Source organism: Amblyomma mixtum, chromosome 1 (genome assembly GCF_055824585.1).
Source record: "Amblyomma mixtum isolate Tamu chromosome 1, ASM5582458v1, whole genome shotgun sequence".
NCBI classification, from domain to species: Eukaryota; Metazoa; Arthropoda; class Arachnida; order Ixodida; family Ixodidae; genus Amblyomma; species Amblyomma mixtum.
The window spans coordinates 10,541,702-10,566,072 of record NC_143012.1 but is presented as its reverse complement, the minus strand read 5'-3'; the positions used below and the strand labels follow the sequence as shown (position 1 = coordinate 10,566,072).

General features: G+C 44.7%; 2 protein-coding genes across 6 annotated transcripts in view; one reads left to right on the top strand and one right to left on the bottom strand.

Moving 5' to 3' along the window:
• Nucleotides 1–328: 328 nt before the first annotated feature.
• Nucleotides 329–19,907, bottom strand: LOC149365438 (uncharacterized). The gene is made up of 9 exons (XM_089542623.1): nt 17,484–19,907; nt 15,705–15,953; nt 13,807–13,990; nt 12,364–12,621; nt 10,891–11,046; nt 7,735–7,881; nt 5,623–5,747; nt 1,952–3,322; nt 329–1,362 (listed from the first exon to the last, which is right to left on the bottom strand). The coding sequence occupies exons 1-9, from the start codon at nt 19,056–19,058 to the stop codon at nt 1,117–1,119; spliced, it is 4,311 nt and encodes a 1,436-aa protein (XP_089398749.1). The 5' UTR covers nt 19,059–19,907; the 3' UTR covers nt 329–1,116.
• The window catches only part of LOC149365437 (uncharacterized), a 20,238-nt gene continuing 15,475 nt past the window's right edge, over nt 19,609–24,371 (top strand). For 4 of the 5 annotated variants that reach the window (XM_089542610.1, XM_089542602.1, XM_089542595.1 and 1 more), the window contains exons 1-2: nt 19,609–22,058; nt 23,206–23,457. In XM_089542610.1, coding sequence (XP_089398736.1) covers nt 20,475–22,058; nt 23,206–23,457 — 1,836 coding nt within the window. In that variant the 5' untranslated portion in view covers nt 19,609–20,474. Of the gene's footprint in view, nt 22,059–23,205; nt 23,458–24,371 lie in introns of those variants that run through there. The other variant, XM_089542614.1, reaches the window with a different exon arrangement.

Below are 24,371 nucleotides of genomic sequence, written 5' to 3'. Positions count from 1 at the left end.
TTGCAAGGGAACATCGACTGGACACTTTTTAAGAGCAATAATTTCAGAAATCACAAGCAGTGCAGAATTCTTGTAAATTTTACCTCTTCTTCAGTGAAAATTGCTCATTTGTCACACGAAAAGGCATCAGTTCAACATATGGTAAAGACTTCCCCACAAACTTCCTACTTCTGAATAAACTGTTATTGTGCATAAAGAACAGAAAGTTGCAGAGCCACTCTCAATACATCATTCTTTTCCCAGCATGGAGGAACACTTACATGTAAAAATAAAAATATATTTCATTACTCTTTTAACACTAAACAAGTTCACAATGTTCAAAATCTGATTGGCCTATATTAATTTTTTTTAATGGTTCAGCACAAACATAAAAAAAGTACACAAACTGCTTGGTAATTGTCATAGAATGCTTAACAAAGTTCATTTGAAAAGGACTCCAATGCAACAGTACAAAATGTAACAATATTAATAATGCTTACTAGACACTGAAAACAATTTCTGGCTAGAACATCCCAAAGAAAGAGATAATGAGTATACTAAAGACTTGGCAACAGTGACATTGTGCACTGTACTAAATATTCATTCTGTTTACTATTTCATACTGCTAATTCATTTTTCCTCTGATGCTGGTAAATACACTAGTTAGCTGGTGTCAAATTAAAACCAGCATTTCTTATTGTGACAAATTTTATCTGCATTAAAATTTAAATATCACCAAGCATTAAGTTTTTTTCTCATCATGCTAGCTGATACTGATGGGCTGTGTGATGGGCTGATGGGCTCACAGCCCCACTAATTCTTCAGGGCTATCACAAAATTACAATTTTACAGAAATAAGACATCATAAATGTTCAATGTAAAGATAACTCCGCTATAATTTCCTGTGCGAGGACACGTCAATAACGTCAAAAGTTAATGACATTAACCTCTATTTTCATTATCCTTGCCCATGAGGACACAGCATCTTCTCACCATTACCCTACTTTTGACTTTTGAGTGACACAGCAAAGACCAAAGCAACACTCGTGTACGCTGGGACATTTTTGAGCACCATAGCCACAAGTGCATCCCTATCAATCAATTCTCAATCACACATATCAATCACATCGATTACAGTCACTCTCCAAGAAATGACTCCATGTCTTTCTTCTCCACAGCCTCGCCCAGCCAAGGTTGTAATACAAGCTCTTGGAGGAACCAGCGCTGCCAGTCGCGCCCCACGGCCGACACCAGCAGGTAGTGGCCGCTGTGGCTGATGTCGCCCCGGATGTGGACCTCCTGGACGCCGGACCAGTCACGCAGCAGTTCTTCCACTTCTTCTGGGCTATGGCGCAGCAGTTCCATGAACTTTGGGTGCTTCACCTGAATGAATCGTGACAGAATCACTACTGTCACAAACTTATCTTTGGTGTCATCACGAAGTGGGTAATGGCAACTATAAAACACAAACAAGTCAAACCTGAGTGCATGTAACATCATTGTGCTCAGAACACTCTGCATGGCGCATCACCATGATGCGTTGCTGTGCCGTCAAGTGTGACATTATTGCGTGATGAGCAATCAGCATGGTGTCCTGTACTGACAGCATGCGTGGTGCCATGGCTTTCTAAACAATCATCCTAAAATGGTGTTACACCAACAACATCACCACATAATCGGGAAACTTGCCCTAACAGCTGCCACTATAAAAGGAACAGGCAGGCAACTATCACTAGAATAGTAGGCTCAATGCCTCGCATTCAGTACAATATCAATAGTACATGGTGTAGCGAAATGGAAGAGTAACTAGACTGGATGCCTGCCCAAAGAGAATAATGAATGGATGTGACGAACATAGCATTACAATGATATAAACAGAAACTGTCCTTACCCTTATGGTGACTGAAATTGGAAGCATTACCTCTTGTCTAGCATGAAACAGCTGAATCAGCCTCTGATCTGACACACATACCTGAATGCGAATGGGGTTTCCTTCTTGAACAATTTGCACTGGCTCGTGAAGCTTCGGCTCGCAGGGAAGACCCAAGTGACAAAAGTCTCGGGTGATCGCGAGCAGGCTGTAAGTCCTCACGGCAGCCATGGTGATAGTGCGAGTCATCGAGGAAGACCATTTGCACTGGTCGCATGGTGGAAACTGCACTCTAGTGCCGCACAGGTGCTTCAGAAACTCCAGCACCAAGTCACCAACGGTGAATGATTCGCTGCTGCAAGGGCCATCACCTGCAGCTTCCTCAGAGTACCCATTCATGACTACTGCTCGCTGTTGCCCTTCTGAAATGCCTTTTACAAATTCCTTAAAGATATAAGACAAGCATGGCTCACAAACTGAGGAGTGCTTAGATTTCGGACTTTTGAGAAGTTCATCTTTGAAGGCCCACTTGGTCACAACTTTGAAAGCTAGGTCTTCAGCAGAACTCTGTGTTGTTGACTCTGCTTCAACTTCTGTGTCTTTGGCAAATGCCGCGTTAATCTTGGAAACCAAGAGATTCTCAGGCATCTTTTGAGGAACCTTTGCATTGTGTGGTGACAGGGCCTTAACGAGTTCCAGCAAAGCATCAGCCAGGGCCCATGGGAAACTACAGCTTCGCCGTTTGTCAGACTCTTCGCCACTGCTCGCGTACGTCACCATGTACCGCGCGGAAATCATTTGCAGGAGCACCACTTTCCTCTCCACATCAGTGGACATGCCCCTGTCCTTACAGGCAGCATCCACACTCTCAAAGAAATGCTGGCGTGTTGACTTGACTAAGTGGTGGTACTGCTTTGCGACCAGCTCCTCAACATTGTCCTTCTCTTTCTTGCTCTTGTTGATGTCGGAGACCCTGTTCACGAGACCGGCGACCACTTCCCCCTCGCTTCGAATCCCGTGCTGATCCAGGATTCTCTGCATCTGCAATGCATACTCGGCAAGCAGACGCTCCGCGCTGTCCTTGTAATCCTGCCAGCCTGGATACTCAAACAGCTTGCTTTGACAGTCGCTTTTTACAAAGTGGTTTTGAAAGTCGGTGCTGACGACTGCTTCCAGCGACCGGTGGAGGCGGTAAAGTTGGCCCAGGATTCGCTTGGATCGATAGGTGTTTTTGTGACAGCCCTTCTCCATAAAGTCCGGGTAAAGTCGGGGCTTCTCCTGCTTGTCAAGGTGAGACGCTGCCCCGGTCTTGGCAAAGTCGAGGCACACTGAGATCTTGTCGGCAATCTTCAGGCAGCAGTCGGAGAAGATGCCGTCTGGTAGCTGATCGGCCCATGCGAGGTGTGCATTGGACATGACACCGATGTTGTCGTTCTTGATGTAGTTGCAGATGAACTGGATCATGGCTTCCTCCTGCAATGCAAAAGGTGTTCAACGTGTCCCTGAGTCTCCTCACCCCACACACCCAGAAGCAATGAAGACTCAGGAATATAAGAGCAACACCTCCCAGGTTTCAAGCAAAACGTAATGAAATCAAAGCAAGCTTTTCCCCAGATCTCACAATCTGCTTGTCTACAACGCCATAACAGTTGAACTAAGAAGTTACCCAAGGGGTGTACCTGAGTTTACCAGTGGTTTACCACTAGATAAGCGAGTTCTGTACCATTATCACGGCAGGTGCATGGAGTTATCATAATTCTAAGTCTCATTTCACAGAACAAGTTATTCAGTTTTATATTTACACATAATGACAGATTTTTTAAAGAATGAGCACCACATACGCAGATATGAGTCTACCACAAAGTTTTATCTCGACAATGCACTGCTCTTACACAGAAACTCCTGTGTCAGGCTCCAACACAGCACGGCCAAAAGCCAGAGTGATTCTGGTCCCAACAATCAGCTAGTGCACACATCGCTGTCAACAAACCCTTTTATCTTTGTTGGTAGGAATCCAGCCCAATAAACAGTTCACTACTCGTCAAGTCTTTAGCCACCTTCCCATTTTTTGCAAATCTGATGCAACATCATCAATGGCATGAAGCAAAAGAATGATAATACTCCCAGAGTAGCATGATGCAACAACGAGGTGCTGTAAGGCATTTCATATTTATACAGTCGTTCTCAACAGCAACAAGATTCTAGTTCAACATTTTTTACAATTACTATATACTGCCGTGCATCAGCTGGTTTATGCACTGCCTTTTAAACAGTTAAAAGAAATACACACTGAAGATGAAACTAAAATCTAATTATAAGATAAAATGATGTTTCCATGGTGTAGAAAAGTTGCCGTGGATGCTTTCCTTTGAACTGGCATTCTGGCGTCCCTGTTTGCCCGATTACAATACTGAATCCAGAGTGCTCAACTAAAAATTGCATAAGACTTTCATCCTGCTTCAAAAAGAAATAAATTGTAAATTATGGGGTTTAACCCTTTGAAGGTTTTTGCCGTATATGTACGGCGGCGGTTTTCTGTCCCGCAAGGTCTTTGCCGTATGGGTACGGTTTCGATCTTCCGTTTGAAATTTTGCGCCAAAAGAACAATGCGTGCTCACTGGGGGGTGCTGCCACCTCTTAGGACTTACAAGAAGTGTTTGAATTTTGTGCTGCCTTCTTACGGAGATAAGCAGAACTTATGTCTAGCTTTAGCGCGGTGGCACAGACTGCGGCAACACCCCTTTTGTAGTTTTGGTTTCGCCGCGTGATCGCAACGGAGTCGCGCGAAATTTGAGTTTTCTTTTTGTCAGCACTATCTTGCAGGGGCTGCCGAAGTTGATTTCTATCTTTACTGGCGCTGCTCTTAGCTTGCTTATCACCGTTGCTATTCTATTCTATTGAACATTTTCCAGTTGTGAGTGATGCTGTCACCAAAGTACTGTTCCTAATATTTTTTTACTATATTTATTCTCGATTATACACATTTTGTAGATTCAAGATCCGCAATAAAGTAATTTGACCACCTGGGAAAGTTTTCTTCAAAATAATTCGACCCTCAAAGGGTTAATATCCCGACACAACACATGGACTATGAGGGACACCACAGTGGATGGCTCTGGATTGAGTTATATAACATGGGGTTTTTTAACGTGTGCTGACATGGGTGCCTTTCCAAACTTCGCCTCCATCAAAACGTGGCCCCTGCGGCCATGATTTGAACCCGGGTCCTTTGGCTCAGTAGCCGAGCGTCCTAACCACTGATCCATTGCAAGTAAGCTCGAGTTGCAGTATAAAGTAGAAAGAAAATTATACCTCAAACTAGACTCGGTTAGTTCAGTCCTATTCTTAAGAAACCTTGACTTCGGTGAGCCATGAAATGCACTAGACTAAATGCTGAATACAAATCTTACCCAAGCATAACTGAAATAAAGAAATTAATATTTCACTACAAAAGACTCACTCTAAAATGAGCCTTTCCTGTTTGGAAAGTTAATGAACAATCTGCACTGCCTCGCTGTATTTCACTTTGCATTCAGAATTTTTAAACTAACACTTCCCTTTGTTCATGGCAGAGTGAATCCTAGCTATCCTCTGCCATGAAAAAATTCTTCCCGCACACTGCTTGCCATGGTTGGTTCTGTTTCTGTATGAAATTTTGGGGAAATTTTCATGACCATTACAATTATCAAAGGGAGCCGGTAAGAAGCTGCCAATGTTCATTGCATTCTTTTCTTTTTTTGCAGCCTAAGCAGAAAACGCAAATCAGTACACACCAGGTTGCCGTCTGATGTTCGTACCACGGTGTGGTCCCTGAAAGTCATGGCCTTGTGGTTAGGCCCCGGAAAGAAGAGATCCTTGTCCCAAATCACCACATACTCATCGCCGTCCAGATCAGAACCTAGCAAGCAATGCAGAAGCAAATGAGATTAAATGGCATTAATATCCTCTGGTCTCAGGCGTCCTACACTTGCACACTGTAGGCTGCCTGGCCAGCTTGGAACTGCACGTCCACAATGCAGTCAACTTGGCTGAATTCAAACTCTTTGAAGCTGCAGCTATATTTATACGACTTTCGAAAGTTTTAATAATGCAAAAGCGAATAAACTATGATCTATGATTGAAATAGGAATATCGCACACATAGGCTAAACAGCGTCTTTAGGTGAAATCTACAGAACTTCCAATGGCAGTCTTCTTTTCACCACACGCACACTCCTGTGGTATGCACAGTCCCGGCCATAATATTACAGAGCATGCTTTGACGACCAAACTCTCGTCACGCTTTGCCTAGCAAAAATTAGGAAGCACTTTATACATATGTTAACACATGCCGCTGATGCACTCGGGTGTAAACACAATAAGCCTTTATATCTTCTCTACGAAACGTGCGAGATAATTTCGAACACTGAAGCACGCTCAGTAATATTTCGGCCACGCCTGTACACCGTCAAATTATTCCAATCAATCAATTTTGCAGTTACAATTGCAGTGATCAGTTTCAGCCTGAACTGCAGAAGAAGCTGGGTACAAACAGTCTTCAACTGAGGTACAGCGCATACCTTTCAGTCTGCTATTGTTCATCACAACTATTGTCAGTGTGTAACATGATCCTACATGACATCATGTCATCCTTTGTTTCTCACCATCAACTTCTGCATGCCGTCACACCAATAGGCTGGTTTTGAAAGGTGAATGCCGGCAGTATAATGTTTACAATACACCAAGATTAGCCACTAATACAAAATAGAGCTGACAATGACAAGTAAATAAAAGTTAGCGTATACAAACGACAAAGAATCACGAAGACATCACGGTCTGAATATTTAAAGACAGGGGTTCCCTTAGTGATGAGGTGCAGTGCCAGCAGCTTTGAGGGTTGCTTATTTCAAGACATATACAGTAAAAGCTCGTGAATTCGACACTGACGGGACCGCGAAAAATTGACGAATTATCCGAATGTCGAAATATCGAATGAACAACAAAAAACAACGTTCGTCGCAACAGGACGCACCTATATTTGGCAAAGAAATCTGTTATCTGTATGTTGAAAGATAGCTCTAACAGCTTCCAGGTGCTCCAGGGCACATGCACCGTCAGGGATTTGTTCACAGAAGTCCTCCCGCACGGACAAGGCTTCTGCGGCTTCTTTCACCGTGCGGTTCGGCATTTGGGGCAACTGCTCACAATCGTCACCTTCTGACAAATCGTCGTTGGCAGCGCCTGTCACTTCTTCAATTATTTCATCCTTGGTCAGCTGACAAGACACAAAGGTGAGGCGCGCAGGCACTGCACGCTACCGACTCAAAAGCAGTGTAGTAACCAGGCTGGCAAAGTGCGCAATTACCAAAAAAGGCGCCGCCTTACAGTTAAATAACCACAATCGTAGCAGCAAGAACACACGGAAACGATGACACACGCCAAAACGAGACTTGCTGTCGATAGGGTTAAGCAGATGACACCAACATGACTACTGCAACACAACAAAGCACAAAAAAAAAGACGCCGGCCACTTCGGCCGTCGCTAACACGCTTCCCTCGCGCTCTCTCACACTGCTGATGACGATGACCATACGGAAGGCCTACGAGCCGTACAGTAGCACCGCTCGTGGCAGTGTTTTTGTTCTCTTTTCTTTTTTTCTAGGCGCACTGACTTGGCGGGCTGCGGAGTGAAGTCAAATTATCCGACGCACAGCAAAATTCATTCAAATTAACGAGAGTTTCGCCCCATAGACTCTTATGCATAATTGTAGAGACCTCGCGTGCACGTCGAATTATGCGATTTTCCGAATTAACGAAGGCCGAATTAACGAGCTTTCACTGTAGTAGCCCAAGTTTTTTTTTTCCACAAAAGGTGCGGCACCACGAGAGGTTGAGTGGGTGGCCCACCTGCCATCTCATTGGGGTGTGGCCGCTCCCCTCTGGCGGGGAACACGATGCAGTCCCTGATGTGGCGCAGTGCTGGAATGTCGACAGCCTCAAACTTTCGCACATCCCCGGGGTGAAGGCAGGGGCACTTGGTCACCAACACAGTGCCTGCGATGCAAAGACAAAACAAATGCGCCAAGGTTACAAGTGCGGACGTTGGATGATGTCACTTACCGCATTTATTCCCACTTTTTTACAGAAAAGTAGACATATATTAACCCCTTCACCGTTTCTTTATATCAACGAATTTCTTAACAAAACTGCTTATATTTTTAATTCCCGATTTCGATTATTATTGCAATAAAAAGCATGCATTCAATCTTTGAAAAATATTTGGAGCAAACACAAAGTCAAATTAGCATATTGAAGTTTATTACTCCTCACAACACAGAAAACCAACTTCCGGCTGGTAATGAGCGATAAAAATTAAAGAATGACCATCATCAGGCTAGCTTACAGTGAACGTCTTACCAGGAAATGCCTGAAAAGGAAACTGAGGGGGTCGCGTTGGGATGCTACTGGCGTTGATCTTCATCTACTGAGGCGCGCCCGCAAAGTTTGCTTCTGAGCTGTCCTCTTCTTCATCGGAAAGACTGCTCAGCATAACGTCATCACTGTCGTCCTCGCTCCCTGAAACAATGTACACTTCGGTGTCTAAGTCACCATCCTCTGAAGAAGATGACGAAGAAAAGCGTCTTTTCCGCGAAGACGGGCCACGAATACATGCGTCGCCTCCGCCGGGTGCCATGTTTAAAACCCAGGTTGCCATACGAAAAAAAAACGTTTATGCGGTAGAAGAAAACGAAATAAACAGGTAAGTGCTGCCATCTGTCGACCAAAATGCCATCTAAGCCACACACGAGCGATGATCGTCCGAAACGCTGAAGGGAAGAACCGATTCAGCGAGGACGAGCTACAGTCAAAACAGTTTGGGGACAGCTTGGCAGGGACGAGCGCAGCTCGTCCAAAACGGTTAAGGGGTTAAAGGGGGAGGGTTCATCATTATCATCACCATCCTGACTACGCCCACTGCAGGGCAAAGGCCTCTCCCATGTCTCTCCAATTAACCCGTTCCTTAGCCAGTTGCAGCCACCGTATCCCTGCAAATTTCTTAATCTCGTCCGCCCACCTAACTTTCTGCCGCTCCCTGCTACGCTTGCCTTCTCTTGGAATCCACTCTATTACCTGTAACACTACCTGTAGCATTACATGCCCTGCCCAAGCCCATTTCTTCCTCTTGATATCAACTACTAGGATGTCATTACTCAGGAAAAAAAAGTTCTCAGAGATACTTTTAGTATAAGAGCCCAAATTTCATATCAAACATCCGCCCGCCCAGCCTTTCTGCCAGTCCACCTGTCCATCCATCTTGTGCCATCGGTGATTAGCATCGTTCACTTCAAAAGGTGCTTGCCATACAATGGCGCGACCAGACAATTTTGTGATAGCTGACAGCACCGGCCAATCACAGCAAAATAAAGTGATCATGCTCAATACCGGACCTGATAATGTCAGGTGCGCATTTTTTAAGTGAGGCTAAATAAAAGTAATTCTCAATGACAAAGGTCAGGGTGGGTTCAATATGCGAGTGGGTTCATTAAGCAAGTAAATGTATACTCTAGCAAACAATAAGATATTCTAATGCGATGCAATCCAAATGTTTATTATTTGGAATCTTGAAAAATTCACCATGAGCAAGTAATCTTTCGGAAACATGTGCTTCAAGGGTAACTAGGCGGAAGGTCAAGCAAGTTGGTATACATTATCTTTGGGAAACAATAGAGCTACATGGACAAGGACACAAACAAAGGCCTGCTGCCTTTTCTGTTCGTGTCCATGTAGCATGCTATTGTTTCATTTCAAAAATTATGAGGTAGTCCAATTCATAATTATTTATGTATTATTACATAGGAATAAATAGTTTCAACAGATTTTTTCTGCAACAATCAAAATTTAATTACATTTCATTCGTCCCTCCATCCGTCTGTCCATCATCGACAAAAGTGTGTGGTCAATATGTTGTGTTCCCGCATCACCCACGTTCTTGTCTCTGAGGTTTAGCACTGTTTGCTTCAAAAAGCATTTGCTGTATCAGGGCGCAATCAAACAATATTGGAATAATTTACGGTGCCGCCAATCATGGCAAGATGAGGCAACCATGCTGAACAGTGGCCCTAAAGGTGAGGTACATGTTTTTTACGCAAGATTTAAAAAAAAAAGATATTAATTCTCAGCGAGAAAATTGGCAGGTGGGTTCATTCCATAAGTAAATATGGTATGCACCATTCACTTCAGAACGAAAACCAGCAATTACTCTCGACACTTGATTGCAATTCACTTGCCATCCTGAAAAGGCATCTGCACAAAAGGAGCAAAGGTTAATCAATCTAAGATGTTGAAACTTTGCTAATCAAAATAATGAAACATGCAGTTGCATAAGAGCAGTGGACATGTTCAATTCTGATCATGGACAGAAGAGTCAGGATGCACCCACACTAATCAAATGCTAGCAGCTTTTGCATTTTAAAGAAGAAACTAAGCATGGTGGAAGTGGAGCAATTCAGCGGAACCACCAAGACAACGACCTTAGATCCAGGCCCTACAAGCTACCTGAATACCTCCTAGCACCCACTATGGGGCTTCACACTTGGTACAGCACATGTAGATTGCCAACACGGCTGCTCCTTCCAAAAACTGGAGAAACTCAACTCTGAAGAAAACATTTAGGAGGTGAAGCCCTATGATAAAAGAATACAAAACAGGTCTGGCAGTCGCACTGAGCTGTTTTTCTGTGGCAGCTACAATGCATTTACACTGAGGTCACAAATTCGGGTAGTGCTCAGTAACCCTGGCTGCAGAACTCAACCACTAGTGCCATCTCCCATCATTCTGCAGAAACGAGAGTCACAGCTTTCTTCAGCAAAGTCCATACAGCCAGAATATTCCCACATAAGAATAAAGTAAGAGTTCCAAGGGCAAAATATTAATGAATAACAAGGCAGTTAGTGTCTGGCCAGCTAAAATCTTGGCATAAAACGCTATGCTGTGTATGTTCGAAAAAGAGAACCCACTGCTGAGCCCCAGAAAACGTCATGCCGTCAAACAAAGCAGCCTGACCAGTGAGGACATGGGTGGCCTTGCTCGCGGTGCCCATTTCAGTGTACTGGACAAAGACCTGGCCATAGTGAAGCAGCCCAGTCTCGTCCATGACGCCCAGCATGTTACGGCCAGCAGTGCTCGCCACGGCAATGCGGCTCTTGGTTCGCAGGCCATCTGGGAACATGGGCAGTGGACCGCAGTTCATGAGAAAACAAATCTACAGAAAACCGAAAGTCACAACTGTGAAACAAGCAAACAAAAACACATGATCATCAACGCCTCCCTAGAGCCACTATAAAATGATGTGGCATTTATCTGGAAAACTCTCTAAAGTACAGAAAAATTCATTTCGAAAATTACTTTCTGCACTGGTTTCTAAGCCTGGCTTGAAATGGTTCTATGCAGCTAGCTGCAAAGGGTCCCGAATATAAGCTTCTGTCATTCATGGCCCATTACACCCCAGCAATAATCAGAAATGACACTAATCAATTGACAAGTACAAATGAAGATACGATGACCAAAGGGGATAAATGCAACCATGCAATCTGCCCGGTAATATTCAACCCCTGGGAAACGAACGGTCCAAACAACTGCCAACACTTACACCACACAATAAAACTAGCCTGTGTGCATTATGGCATGCTGGCAGCACGAGTTGTGTCCGGTGGGCAGGTCGCGCTGACCCCACGAGGTCACGTGAGCTACGTGGCTCACCTGGTTGCTTCTCCGAGAATTTTTTGCTCATAACACCGCTGGCACCGCCCAATGACGACGTCAAATTTTCTGGATAACGGAAGCCTTAACGCTGTCGTGTTTTACAAGAGTGGTAGATCAGACTAGCTGCTGCAAATAAGTCCAATAAAAATTGGTAGAGCAAGGAGTAGTCACACTTTGATTTTAAAATTCTCTAGCAAGATCTTGCCACCACTGCAAGGTCCCTAGTTTTTCTATGCAAATAAAACACTTACACGAAGCAGACTATCCAATTTCGCTACTGGTTTCTGTAGTAGAACGAATTCTTCGGCTCCTTTGTGCTCATAAAGTAAAGGATCCCCAGGCAAACAATGGCTGTCATTCCTTATGTTCACATCATTTCACACAATCTAAAGAAGATTGCCCACCATGGAAAGCATCACGGTGCAGCTACAAATCCATAACAGAATCCCATGTTTTTGCCGGACACTAGCCAAGCCAAATATGACCAGTCACTTCCCGGCATTTCCACAGTGGATGAAGCGCTGCCTAAGAAACTCCAACAGTTTTCCCCTTAGACAGTTTTGAAAAACTGTGCGCCTCAAAGGCTTTGCAGCTCTGAGGCTAAAAACAGCGCAAACGGGGACGAAGCAGAGAGAGGGACATGACGCTCTCTCTGCTTCGTCCCCATTTGCGCTGTTTCTAGCCTCAGATCATGCACCAACCAGCCCAAATTTCCACCCTACTGAAGAAGCTTTGCAGCTGTATAAATGCGCACAGTGTTCATCATGTACCCACCCATGGCATTCCTGTAGACCGTACACAAGAGCAAGCGCACGAAGGGATGCTGTGTCAGCAGGAAGCCCCGGTCCTGAAGCTCACGGAAGTAGAACGGCACCTCCACATAGCTTCCAAGGACATTCAGGGCAGTGCTCTCACAAACCAATGCATCGGCAAGCTGGAGAACCATGCTCTGCTGGAGGTTCACAAAGACATGCCCCGGGACACCAAGCTGCTCCAAGATGGTGATGAGGGGCCTGTTCAGACAGACTGTACCTGAAAAGTATGCGAGAGAAAGATACTGCACCAGCTAGAGGAAGAGCACATTGGTTTTAATTCCATCTTTTCACAATTAGCCTAGTTCCCCAGGTCTCATGCCTTTGACGCAGTCCGTCCTCACGTCCTATTCTGCAGTAACCTAAACCAGGATATAGAGTCCACATTCCCTCAGCCATGAATCAGCTCAATCATTCATAGGTTCTGGTGAGCATTTGTCGCACATTCGTAATTTTTTTCTTTTTCAGATCTCTTCCCTACTATATCTTTATACATATATATCAAACCTTGAATATGGGTAAATATGCTTCAGACTCAGCTAATGTTTATAAATGAGCGCTGAGATCTCAGTGGACAGGTGTCAACGCATTTTTGTCTCACGGAAGTGTGGCCACAATGATCGAGAACTGCTACCGTGATGTTGTGCTCAACAACATCATAACACAGGTACTGCAGAGTTGCCCCAGTGAGTTTACCATGCTATTGGCACGTTGCATACAGTAGTGACACCACATAAAATGACAGCAGGATAACTGGAAACTTTATCACTTACTGGCTCACAGTGACAAATACGCAGGTTTAAGTATCTTGTTAAAATCAGTATGCCTCTTTGGCACCGTGCAAGGTGGGATGGTTGCGAGGAAGGAAAGGTGGAAAGTTGGACATTTTTTTTTCAGCTGCCTTTCAAGCAACCACCTACCCAACATTGCATAATAATTTTAAATCCCTATTTTTCCTTCACATGCTGAATCAGCAAAAAGAAAAACGGGAAGACAAAATACTCACAGTCGAATGACAGAGCATTCGAGGACTACTAAACAATGCATTGCCTTGAAAGGTAAGCCTTTCTTCCTGACAACAGATGGTACTGCTATTTGTCCCAAGCAACTACGCAGTGTTTGACAAACTCTGGCCAAGAAAGACAGCGATTCACATTTTTTGCGTACAAACCAGGCACCAAACTTATTATGTTGCCACAGGCCAATAAGATGTCAAAAGTGTGTGAGATGGGAACACAGGTGTGCAAGGAGGGTAAGGAAACAAAGAAAAAGCCCCTTAGATTACAAAAGCATGCAATACGCAATACCAAGTTGAAATGTCCACTGCCTGCTTTCTCTGCAACTTGAATGACGAGGGGACACACTGAGTATGTGCTCACTAAAGTAAAAGGATCTAATAACTCACGAGGGGCCGAGACCTTGATGACTTCAAGGACATCGGATGAGGAGCAGGGAAATTTGAGCATGCTCTCACGCAACACCAATTTGTCACCATCCAGCTTCGGGTTCAAGCATACCATGCCCTTGAAGCCCGCATAGCGGATCTGGATGGCTGACGGCTCCCCTTTGATGTCTAGCTTTTGGCAAACCTGGCACCACAGAAAAAAAAAAAGAAAAAAAAAGAAAGGTGCATCTGCCTTCAAAAGCCTGCCCTCGCGCACTTGTGAAAGGAAACTCAATGACCGCATGCAATACCGTAATGCCAGTGCAGTGCATAGCATCACATTTCTTTCGCCAAAGTACAGGTCAGACAGAATACAGGTGCCAAATTTTAATGGAACTAAATCCAAATCGAACAACACTCCAATCCAACAATGTCAATCTTTACACATGTTCCAATCCAAAGAAAGCAGCTCAGAGCCTTGGAACACTGCCAGCAACCCTTGAGGGTAATGAAAATTTTTAGAACTGACAAAACGGAATCGTCACCAGCCTGACTACGCCCGCTGCAAGGCAAAATACTCTCCCATGTCTCTCCAATCAACCCTGTCCTTTGCCAGTTGCGGCTACCATATAAAACCAAACTTCTTAACCTCACCCGCCCACCTACCTTCCTGCTGTCCCCTGCTACACTTGCCTCCATTACCCTTTGGTGCGACAGGTTATAGGCCAAGCCCATTTCTTCCTCTTGATTTCGACTAGGATGTCATTAACCCGTGTTTGTACCCTCACCCACTCTGCCCGCTTCCGATCTCTTAATGCTACAACTACCTGCCACTTCCGATCTCTTAACATTACAACTATCATTTTTCTTCCAGATCCGTGGAACTGAGTTTTACTACTAATAACAAAAATTAGATACGTTTTCCTCACTGATCAGTCTGAATACACTATCAACAGTGATGGCAATGTTAGTAATGTATGCCATTCAATAATGCATACTGTTCAAAGAAAAAGAATAGGAACTGATACCACCAATAAAGTACTCAGAACTGGTGTCGCACCAAAAGAATGACCATCTAGCTTCGGTGCGACAGGTTATAGGCATTCTGGATTCTTGATATGCAGTCGAAATAAGGCAGTTCCTCCTCACTAAGCACCACCACCACTACTACTTTGGTCCATTCTTTAAATATCCTCTTGCACAACCCACAGTGAACCTCACAACCTCACGCATCAACCATTTCCTGCTCTACATTTCAATGGTGGAAGTCTGCGGAGAGCCAAATATGTCCTTCAAGGCTGAATTAAACGCTCGACATCCAGCACTGCAGTTAGCATATTTCCAAAAGATTATCTGTATCTTATCATTATATGTTTCCAATATATACATTCCCTACATTTAGAAGCCTAATACCATACCTTTGCCTCACCTTTTCCCACTGAGTAAAGCTTTGGGCAATGATATGAGAAGAAAAGATTCATTCATTTTTCTTTCCTTCACTCACTCACCTTTAACTCATTCATTTTCACTTATTCCCTCACTCTGTCCTTAATTCATTAATCCGTTGATTCATTCATTCCCTACAACTCCAATAGAGCCATCCTCACGTGACAACTGCAATAGAGCCATCCTCACGTGACAACTCCAATAGAGCCATCCTCATGTGGCTTGATTCCCAGCCCCTCTAGTTACATCAGAAAGTGCATAACCTAAAAGCAAGTCTACTTTCGACATACTAAAAACTGGCGTCGCACCATAAAATGACCAACTAGCTTTGGCGCAGCAATTTATAGGCATTCTGGACGGTTGGTAATGGTATGCATACGAAATAAAGTAGCTTCCCCTCATCAAACTTAACTGAAATTACAAATGTGCACTTGTACAGCTCTGGTAATGTGAACGAAAAAAGCAAGCCAGACCTTGTTAAGAAGCGAACTTGACACCATGCCGATTCCATCAGAGAAGATGTAAGGGTTTCCAGACTTGGGATGGCGGCCACCAAGTTTGTCCCGCTCCGTAATTGCCCCAACTCCCAGAGGCACCTTCACCGACTCCTCTGTTGAGGAAAAACATTGACCCATACGTGCCATCTTCTTGGCGATGCTACCGATCTTGCTGAAGTCTCCCATCCACTCACGAATAGCCTCGGGACAGTGTCCTCGGGTGACCTATGTACAAGGGCACAGAGAAACAAACATTATGCAAACAATGCTACAAACACAGTGCATGGAGCATCTTCATAAACAAACATATATACAGAGAGCTTACACATGCTACACTAGAAGCAGACCACTAACACTTTCTCTCAGAGGGGCTCAACATACTTTCTGAACATTGCAAATTATAATCAGCATCATCAGTTGCTGCAGCCACCAACTTAAGTCACTGCAGGGCAAATGACCTTCAATCATTCCAATTTTGACTAGCCTTAGCCACATTATTCCAGTAAACATTTGAAGCTTATCACTCCATCCAACTCTAAGCCATCGTCACTATGTTTTTCTTCTCTTGGTACAGTAAATAAACATAGCGAATGAATGAGGTAGGAAACGTCTGAGCCAACTACAGACACTCTTTGCATAGCAGAGAGCCCACAATATAGTTCAGAAAATTTCCATTTCCTGCACCTCTTTCAAACCTTTGCCTTTGGATCACCTATTATGATGCCATTTTTAATTGTGTCACACTTCACGACCTCATGGCAAGCAAAGGGCAGTTGGATCGATTCAGCATTCCCAACAGCAGATACCAATGAGGGCAACTGTCGTTAGTGATGATGGAAAAATCCAAAAGCAGCTCAGACCAGTAGAGAGATGAGATGACAAAGTTAGCAATGATAGAGTGGGCACAGATGGTGCAGGACAGAGAGATATAACTAGAGAGCACTGGAAAAGACCTTTGTCTTGCAACATCCAGAATCCAGCTCTGCATGAAGTAGTAACAGCCCCTGCCGCTAAGCACACCTGAGAACCCAGAATGGATAAGTATTACTTCTTCCGTTTTCCTCTGTCTTTTTCTTCAAATATCAGTTCATAACTAAGCACTGCCCTGCCAACTGCACCAAACTTAGTGATGATCACAGAAAACCACAGCTCTTGCTTGCAGAGTAGATTCCAAAGATCACTTAGGAGCCTATTAAAAGACAAAGAAAATAAATTTCGAGAAGATTCCAAACTTCGCTTTAATGAGGAATTACTAGCAGCAGACCCAGCTTCCTTTTCCTCCAAAAAAGAAAAATGGAAATATTCAGATTTAACAGCCAGGCAACAGTGGTACCAAATATAAAACCAAACCAAGGTAGACATTTCTGTTCACCATTAAAGTGGAAAACAAGCTCAAAAAGATGCTACAGGAAATTGGCATTGATAGAACAGCTTCATCACCACCATTATCACCAGCTCAATTAATCTCCATTCAATGGAGAACAGAGGTATCTTGTATTCACCCTATCTCAGGCAGCCACCTTTCTAATTTCATCTTTTTATCTGGCTTTCAGCTGCCCGTGCCGCCTGCATTCTTTTTTCCTTCTAATTCACTTTGTTACCTCAAAAGGCCAGCAGTTATCTGTTTGCCATATTGACATGTTCTGCTCAGCTGGATTTTTTGCTTTTAATTTAAGCTAGGATATAATTAACTCATTTTTTTTTTTTTAAATCCAGAATTGCTCTAGTTTGTCTCTCCATAATACCGCTGCTTACCACTGCATAAAGCCAGATGCCATGGTCTCGAAGTTGGCTGCAGGACGATGCCAGCAATCTGAACTTCCGCCGGCCAATGGTGATGCCTTGCCGAAGGACCTGGCCCACGACGGCATTCACAACTTCATCCCGGTGCTGGTGGAAAGCTAGGGAGTGTGACAGTGGCTGAAGGTTGTCGTCCCGAATGGTCAATCGCAACCCAAACTCGGCCTCAAAGTGACGCAGCACTCGATTTTCGTGGTGAACAGATGGAGGCAAGAGAAGCAGCCGCGATGGAAGCAAGAAGATGCGGCGAACAAGGCAAGAGCCTTGAGGTGCTACGTGCGGTACAAAGCTCTGAGACAGCTTGTGGAAAGCAGTCTTAATAGCATCCAGCACAGTCACAATGTTGCGAGCCTCTATGTCTGCACTGACAGCAAATACGGCACGCTCCAGCACAGACTCGTTCTGAGCAGCTAATGCCAAAATGGTCTCTTCGAAGCTTTCTAGCAGGTCTTGCTGCGAGAGAAGGACTAGCTGCGCTGAAAGGTCGCTGCTTTGCAGGACAAGGGCAGACAGTGCATAACAGCAGCCATACTCAACCCGTTCCACTAGTTTAGACTGAAACCATGACTGCATTTCTTCCATCTCTGAGCCCACATCATGTACGGCCACGGATGTGTAGGCAAAGATTGTTCCCATATCACACCTCCGACTAAGGCGACCCAAGATTTGACGTGCCTTAAACTTGTTACGAAGGCCAAGTACCAGAACAAAGTTTCCACCGAGTTTGGATGCTGTAACCACGTTGGTGCAGCAGCAACCAAGGTCCAGAGCTCTCTCGAATGAAAAATATTCGGGGTTGGGTATCTTTGCGAAGTTCTGCTCGCCTTCTTCATCTTGGCCTTGAGATGTCTTCTCCGATTTCCTGAACAAGAGTGGGAAAGTCGAAAGGTGTAGGTACACATTTGTCGAGGCCGTGTTGCCCTCACAGTCATCCACTACCGCACGCAGTATATTGTGGTACGGAATCTCCAGCCTGTAGGCGCTGTTAGGCTTGCCGCACTGGTAACTGTGCTCCAGTGTCAAGAAAATCCACACAACACGCACGTCATGCTTGAATACGCAGACAAGCCTGTAACCGGGGGCTTTGGAATGCGAGTCAATGGTCAGGCATTGTGCGAACTCGGTGAGGCCTTTCGAAGCCCCGAAAGACAGGAATGACAACTGAATATTCCTTTCGCAAGTCTCGGAGCCGCGGCAAAAGCCGTCCTTGCGATCGGGGACAAGCCACTGCAGAAAACGTGGGCTTCCTTCCGCTGCTCCATCCATGCACCATTGTCGACAGAGTTTGAAGTAGAGCTGTTCAAGCCTTGCCGACGTAATGCTGCGATCTAGGAGCACTGAAGTGACGGCTTGATATAAGCAGTCGCCGTACGTGCCACTGCGAATCTGCACGGGCTTGGATACCTCCACTCGAGATGCAGGGACTGACAGTTGAAAGAACTGCTGACATCGCCTTTCGTAGACACCGCTATCTTGGCTCGGATCTGGGATCCACAGGACAGTGAAAGTAAGTGCGTTCTTTCCCACCATCTCTTTATGCAACCATATCCTTGACTCACCCGTCAAAAGAACGAAACCCGAAACAATGACGGTCACGTCATCATATACTCAGTGATCGAGCCAGGAAGTCTCAAACCGCTTGCATGTCAGTCTAACAAACCTGTTCATATACAGCTCTTGGGTGCAGCAAAAACAAAGGCGCACAGCATTGGTAATTGTGTTGATTGCGTACGATATCTATCGGAAGCGCGCGCTCGCTGTTTCTCTACACGTCAGCTCAATCGCTTTCATCGCATGTAATTTGCACTCTACAAGTGTTTGGTCGGCCTTGCACACTCGGCACACACGCCATGATGACACTCTTGCTCACGAGAACGAGCCTCATTCGATGCACAATTCGACTCACTATGCATATCACGAAAAACTGGCAAAACACACTGAACACAACGCGATAACGAAACTACCGAGACCGGCGATGCTGGCGACTGTTGTTGGCTCCGGCCGATAAATTTTTGTTGACGACGCTAGCCATTATCATCATCTTCAGCCTGACTGCGCCCACTGCAGGACAAACGCCTTCTCCATATCTCTCCAATTAACAAATTAACCCTGTCCTCTGCCAGCTGTGGCCACCCTGTCCCCGCAAACTTCTTAATTTCATCCTCCCCCTGCTACTCTTGCCTTCTCTTGGAATCCAGTCCGTGCCATGCACTAGCCAAAGCAAAGCGAGCCAAACCACTTTACAAATGGGGAGAAAGTTGGCTGCTCTCTTCCCTAGGAGCAATACGTATATCCACCGCATCTTTTAAATCATGCGAAGATGATCATAGCGTAGCAACCATAGCTTTGTTTTGTATCGGCGCTGGTAGAGTCAAGGACGATGAAGGGTTAACAGCCGTGATGCGGAGTGGAAGGAGGACAAGAAGCTAGACAAGTTTGCCTTTAGATGTGCCTACTTCCAGTTGTAGCTCGATGTTGAGTGCGACCTTGCGTTACAGCCCAGCCAGCGCCCAGCTCTTATGGAAATTACCGCCGTATGACGGCCTTCCAGGCATTTATGTGCAAGCGCAACCACATCGAGTGAACCTGTGGGCAGTGTTCTCTATGAAAAAAAAAAATTTACGCTTGCGCATGTTCAGCTCTGTCATGCAAAATGATGGGCTCAAGTTGCGTGTTGCATAGCTATCTCGGATGTAAGAGCTTGCCCAGAAACGATCAGCACGTGTTGCCGTTATGAAACCTGGTTGATGTCCTTGTATGTAATGCGGAGCACGCTTTTGATTATGATGATGCTTTCCTGATATTCATCTTCCTCCGTGTAATCTGTACACTTCAACGCCTTTAATGAACGCTCTTTAGCACATGCATGATGTCAAGGCACTGAATGTGACATGCAAATTATTGTCCCAGTTTCATGCAGATTTTTGCTGAGGGAAAGGTATATCCATGAGGTACACCATTATGGCTGGCTTGTCAAAAACGCTTTCCTTTACTTGCCACTGGATTAACAAGCCAAGCATTGACTGTCGGCAACATTTACCTGCTCTTCAGAGCATCATCACAAACTGCAGTGACTTGCACTTAGCTGCACTGCACATATTAGACGTGCATCAGAAACCTTCGGAAAGCATCTACGAAGACACAATACAGCGAGTATCATGTGAGCTAGCATTCACAACTGCTGTTTCTGGGGACTATCTCGAAAGAGTGAGTGCAGCTATTACCAATCAATGGTGCCTTAATGGATTAGCAGATCCCTGTGCTTTGGGCATTCTGCAGTGGCTAGAGCCTGACCGCACAAGTGGTTTTTGGCGCGGCTTTGTTCCACTAGAGGCAGATATTCCACTGCTGTCCATTTCATTCGGAGTGTACGTTGGTCTCACCACATTTGCTGAACTCTACAGTATTGCCGAACATACACAAAATGCACGCTTCACACTGGACTGCACATTTAAGCATGATGAGAAAGTTGTGTATGTCTGCATCAGGCTCCAGCACTGGTGCAAAAAAACTAGCAGCGTATATCGGCTTACCTTAAAGTATGATGACATCTACCGTGTAGTAACCGACACTAGAGTAGACACGGTGGATGTTTACCTTCATGTCAAGACAGTTCCTCTTCTTCATAAGCAAGTCGAGCACAATTTAGAGGACATCCTTCTGTCAAAGAGTCGTCGCGCATCAAGTCAGACTTGCGAGCTGATGAAGTTTGAAAGGACACTGGACGTTGGGTGCATATGCGCTTCTTACATGCGCAGCGGCGATTTTGCCCGGTGCCCCGTTTTGAAACTTTGCATGGCCAACAAACTGAAGGCAAGACAAGCAGTGGGCCGCCTTAGTCACCGCAGCAGGAGAGATGTCAAATTCGTGTACGCCCCAGTTGTCACATCAAACATTTCAGGCCGTATGGAACGTACAAAGCAAACGTTCATGACTGCAGTTGCACCCTTGTTGCAGTTTTCGTGCCGTTATGCTCTGAATGCAGTGTTCCAGCAGAGTCATGATGTCCTGGCACAAATGGTATTGTTATCAGAAAATGACTTTGATGCCTTCCTTGAATTCATGCAGAGGTGTGCCAGAGTCGACGAAGGTGCATTTGAGCAGGTACTCTTCGCTCTTTGCACTTCCATAAAAAACGGAAGCATTTTTACGCTTAGAACAGCACTTCCAGTTCTCTTCAACAAGTTCCACGCATGCCACATATCCGTAGAGATTCCAAGCAGCTGCTATTGTATACGGCGTGTAATTGCTACCCCGTCAAACCTGTTTCTTTTACCACCCGAAGTACACTGCAAGAACAGGGTCCTGCGTAGTTTTGATCCAGACTACGCCATTCGGGTCACGTTCCGAGACGACGACCTTGATTACCTGTCGCATTCACTAATGTTCAACCAGAGAACCGATCAAATCCTTGAAGCCACTGTTGCAGCTTTTCTTCGGAAAGGAATTTTCATTGCTGGTCGGCATTACCGGTACCTGGGGAGCAGTGCCAGCCAGCTGCGTGACCATGGCGCATGGCTTTATGCCAAGGTAATTACATCTTATGCCAATCCCTTGGGTGAGTCTAGTGACTGGCATACAGAGCAGATGAATTTGTAGCATTTTATTTGCTTTTAGACCTGTCTCTGTGATGTGCTTAATAACTGCCAGTGTGAACAGATGTGCATATATGCTGTGCCAGATAGCCGGTACTGATTGTCTCAATACAAGCAAGACTAGAATAACCTCATGCTAGGCACTTTTATCTCATAATGTGACCAAATTAGACAATTTTTACATGAAAGTGCTATCGCAATAAGAGTGTCATAAAACAGCAGCTAGGCCACTTTTAATGCTTCGGGAATTGTACTGCAGCGGTCAACCACATTCTGTAGAATAGACGGTAAGAGATAAAACAGTTCATGGTACTTAGTGTCAGTACTATATTGAAATGTGCACCAGTTCTGCCCGATTTATCACCATGTAAAAAACTGTTATGTAATTTTACCATACTAGTTCTGAGCCAACGATTACTCGAATTTTACTCGATAGGCAACAAACATCTCTCGTTTTTCAGAGTTGTGTTTGTAGTATATTGGATTCCTGTCAATTCAAACTAATGTATTATCTTCTCAGCATCAAATGTATTCAGGAGGCTCCCCTTAATTTGAACTACGCATAATTCGAACAAATTTTGGTCTCCTTCGAGCTCGAGTTATTGTGTTGACTGTACTTGCTTGAATTTGGTGTGGCAGCAAGAACCATTCTTCCTTTTAAATGCTAAGCACACCTCTTGTCGCCGAGGGCCATGCTGTGCACTGCCGTAATGCGGCAGCGGACTCTGTTAAACTAAAGTTGTGTAATAAGTAAAGGACAGCTCTGTGGTCACTGTGAAAAACTGGTAAAGTCTAATGGCTACTTAGCCTTCTAGAGGTCATGCATTAATAGTACATTTGCCAATCTTGTCAATAGAAACGTCATTGGTTTCAGATTTTTGCCTGCAGAAATTGTCAAGGCTCCGTTACGAAACTTGGTAAAGAGCAATTGTATTGTGCTTTTTGTGTGAAGAGTTACACACTCTGCCAGTACGAGTTGTAAGAAGCCGAGAGAATGTGTGATAGGAGAGGTCAGTGTTCTTGCTTATTTTTGGGGGGACCGCAGCACATAATATTTTTTGTTTTGCATGCATTTATTCAAGGACACCAAAGGCAAGTCAGTGCAGGACATCAGGGCCTGGATGGGAGACGTAGCCCACATTCCAAACGTAGGCTACAAGATGGCTCGTATGGGCCAGTGTTTCTCATCCACAGAGGACACCGTGCGTGTTCCGATGGACAGTGGAGCAAAGCGGGACCTGCCCGACATTGTTGGTGGCAGACACCCCGTGTCTGAGAACCCCTACATCTTCTCAGATGGCATCGGCATGATCTCAAAGTCGCTCTTGACAAAGGTCTGTGCACCGAGTGAAAAACTTCAGTCAGGTTAGACGCACTGGGGCATTTGCATCATTGATCTTGGTTGTATTGCTGGTTGCTGCTGGTTGCTGCTGGTTGCTTTGCTGAGTGCTGTGACTTGCTTTTCACCACATCTGCTGCTGATTGCTTTGCTTCTGCTTGTTCCTTTGCATCTTATTTGTCAATTGCATGTTGCTTTATTAGCTGCATCACATATGTTATAAGATGCTTATGTGAGACTTGAAAAGGCCTTGCATGATCTGTACTGTTCAGCATTGGTTCTTGATTGACCGACAGGTTTGCATTCTAGCACCATTTCTGTGAAGTCTGCATTGTTTTGGCTTCCTGCCCTCTTTGGTTATGTGTTCAGGATATGCAGTTATCATTTTAAGAATCGGTTTATTTTTACTTAAAAAGACAGGACAGAAATTATACTAATTTTCTCAGGTCTCTTCCTCAACTCAGTTATTTTTATTCACTGTGTATAAATAGTACTTTCTATCTTGTAAGACATGTTCACTTGTTATTTTGTGTGAATAAACTGAAGTTATTCGCATACAATATGTGTACACCTGGTATCAAAAGTTTGTGGGGCATAGATGTAGCCAAAAAACACTACTTCCATGTAGCCCGGGCAGACTGCATGGAAATGACACGGGCCCTGCAGGAATTTTGCCCTGAATCACAAGCTGCATGTTTTAACTTCAGGATATATCCAACAGGATATATCCAAAGGGTAAGCCACCTACAATTAGGAGTCGTGGTTTGCAATATATAGTGTGTTTCATTCATTTAAGCTTTGCCTGTAGTAATGCAGTGGTTACAGCAGTGTCATGATAAAAATTATAAAGCGGTTTGCAAAATTGTGTTGTCATCTGCCAAAGTCTTGTTGATTCTAGAGCCATCTGTC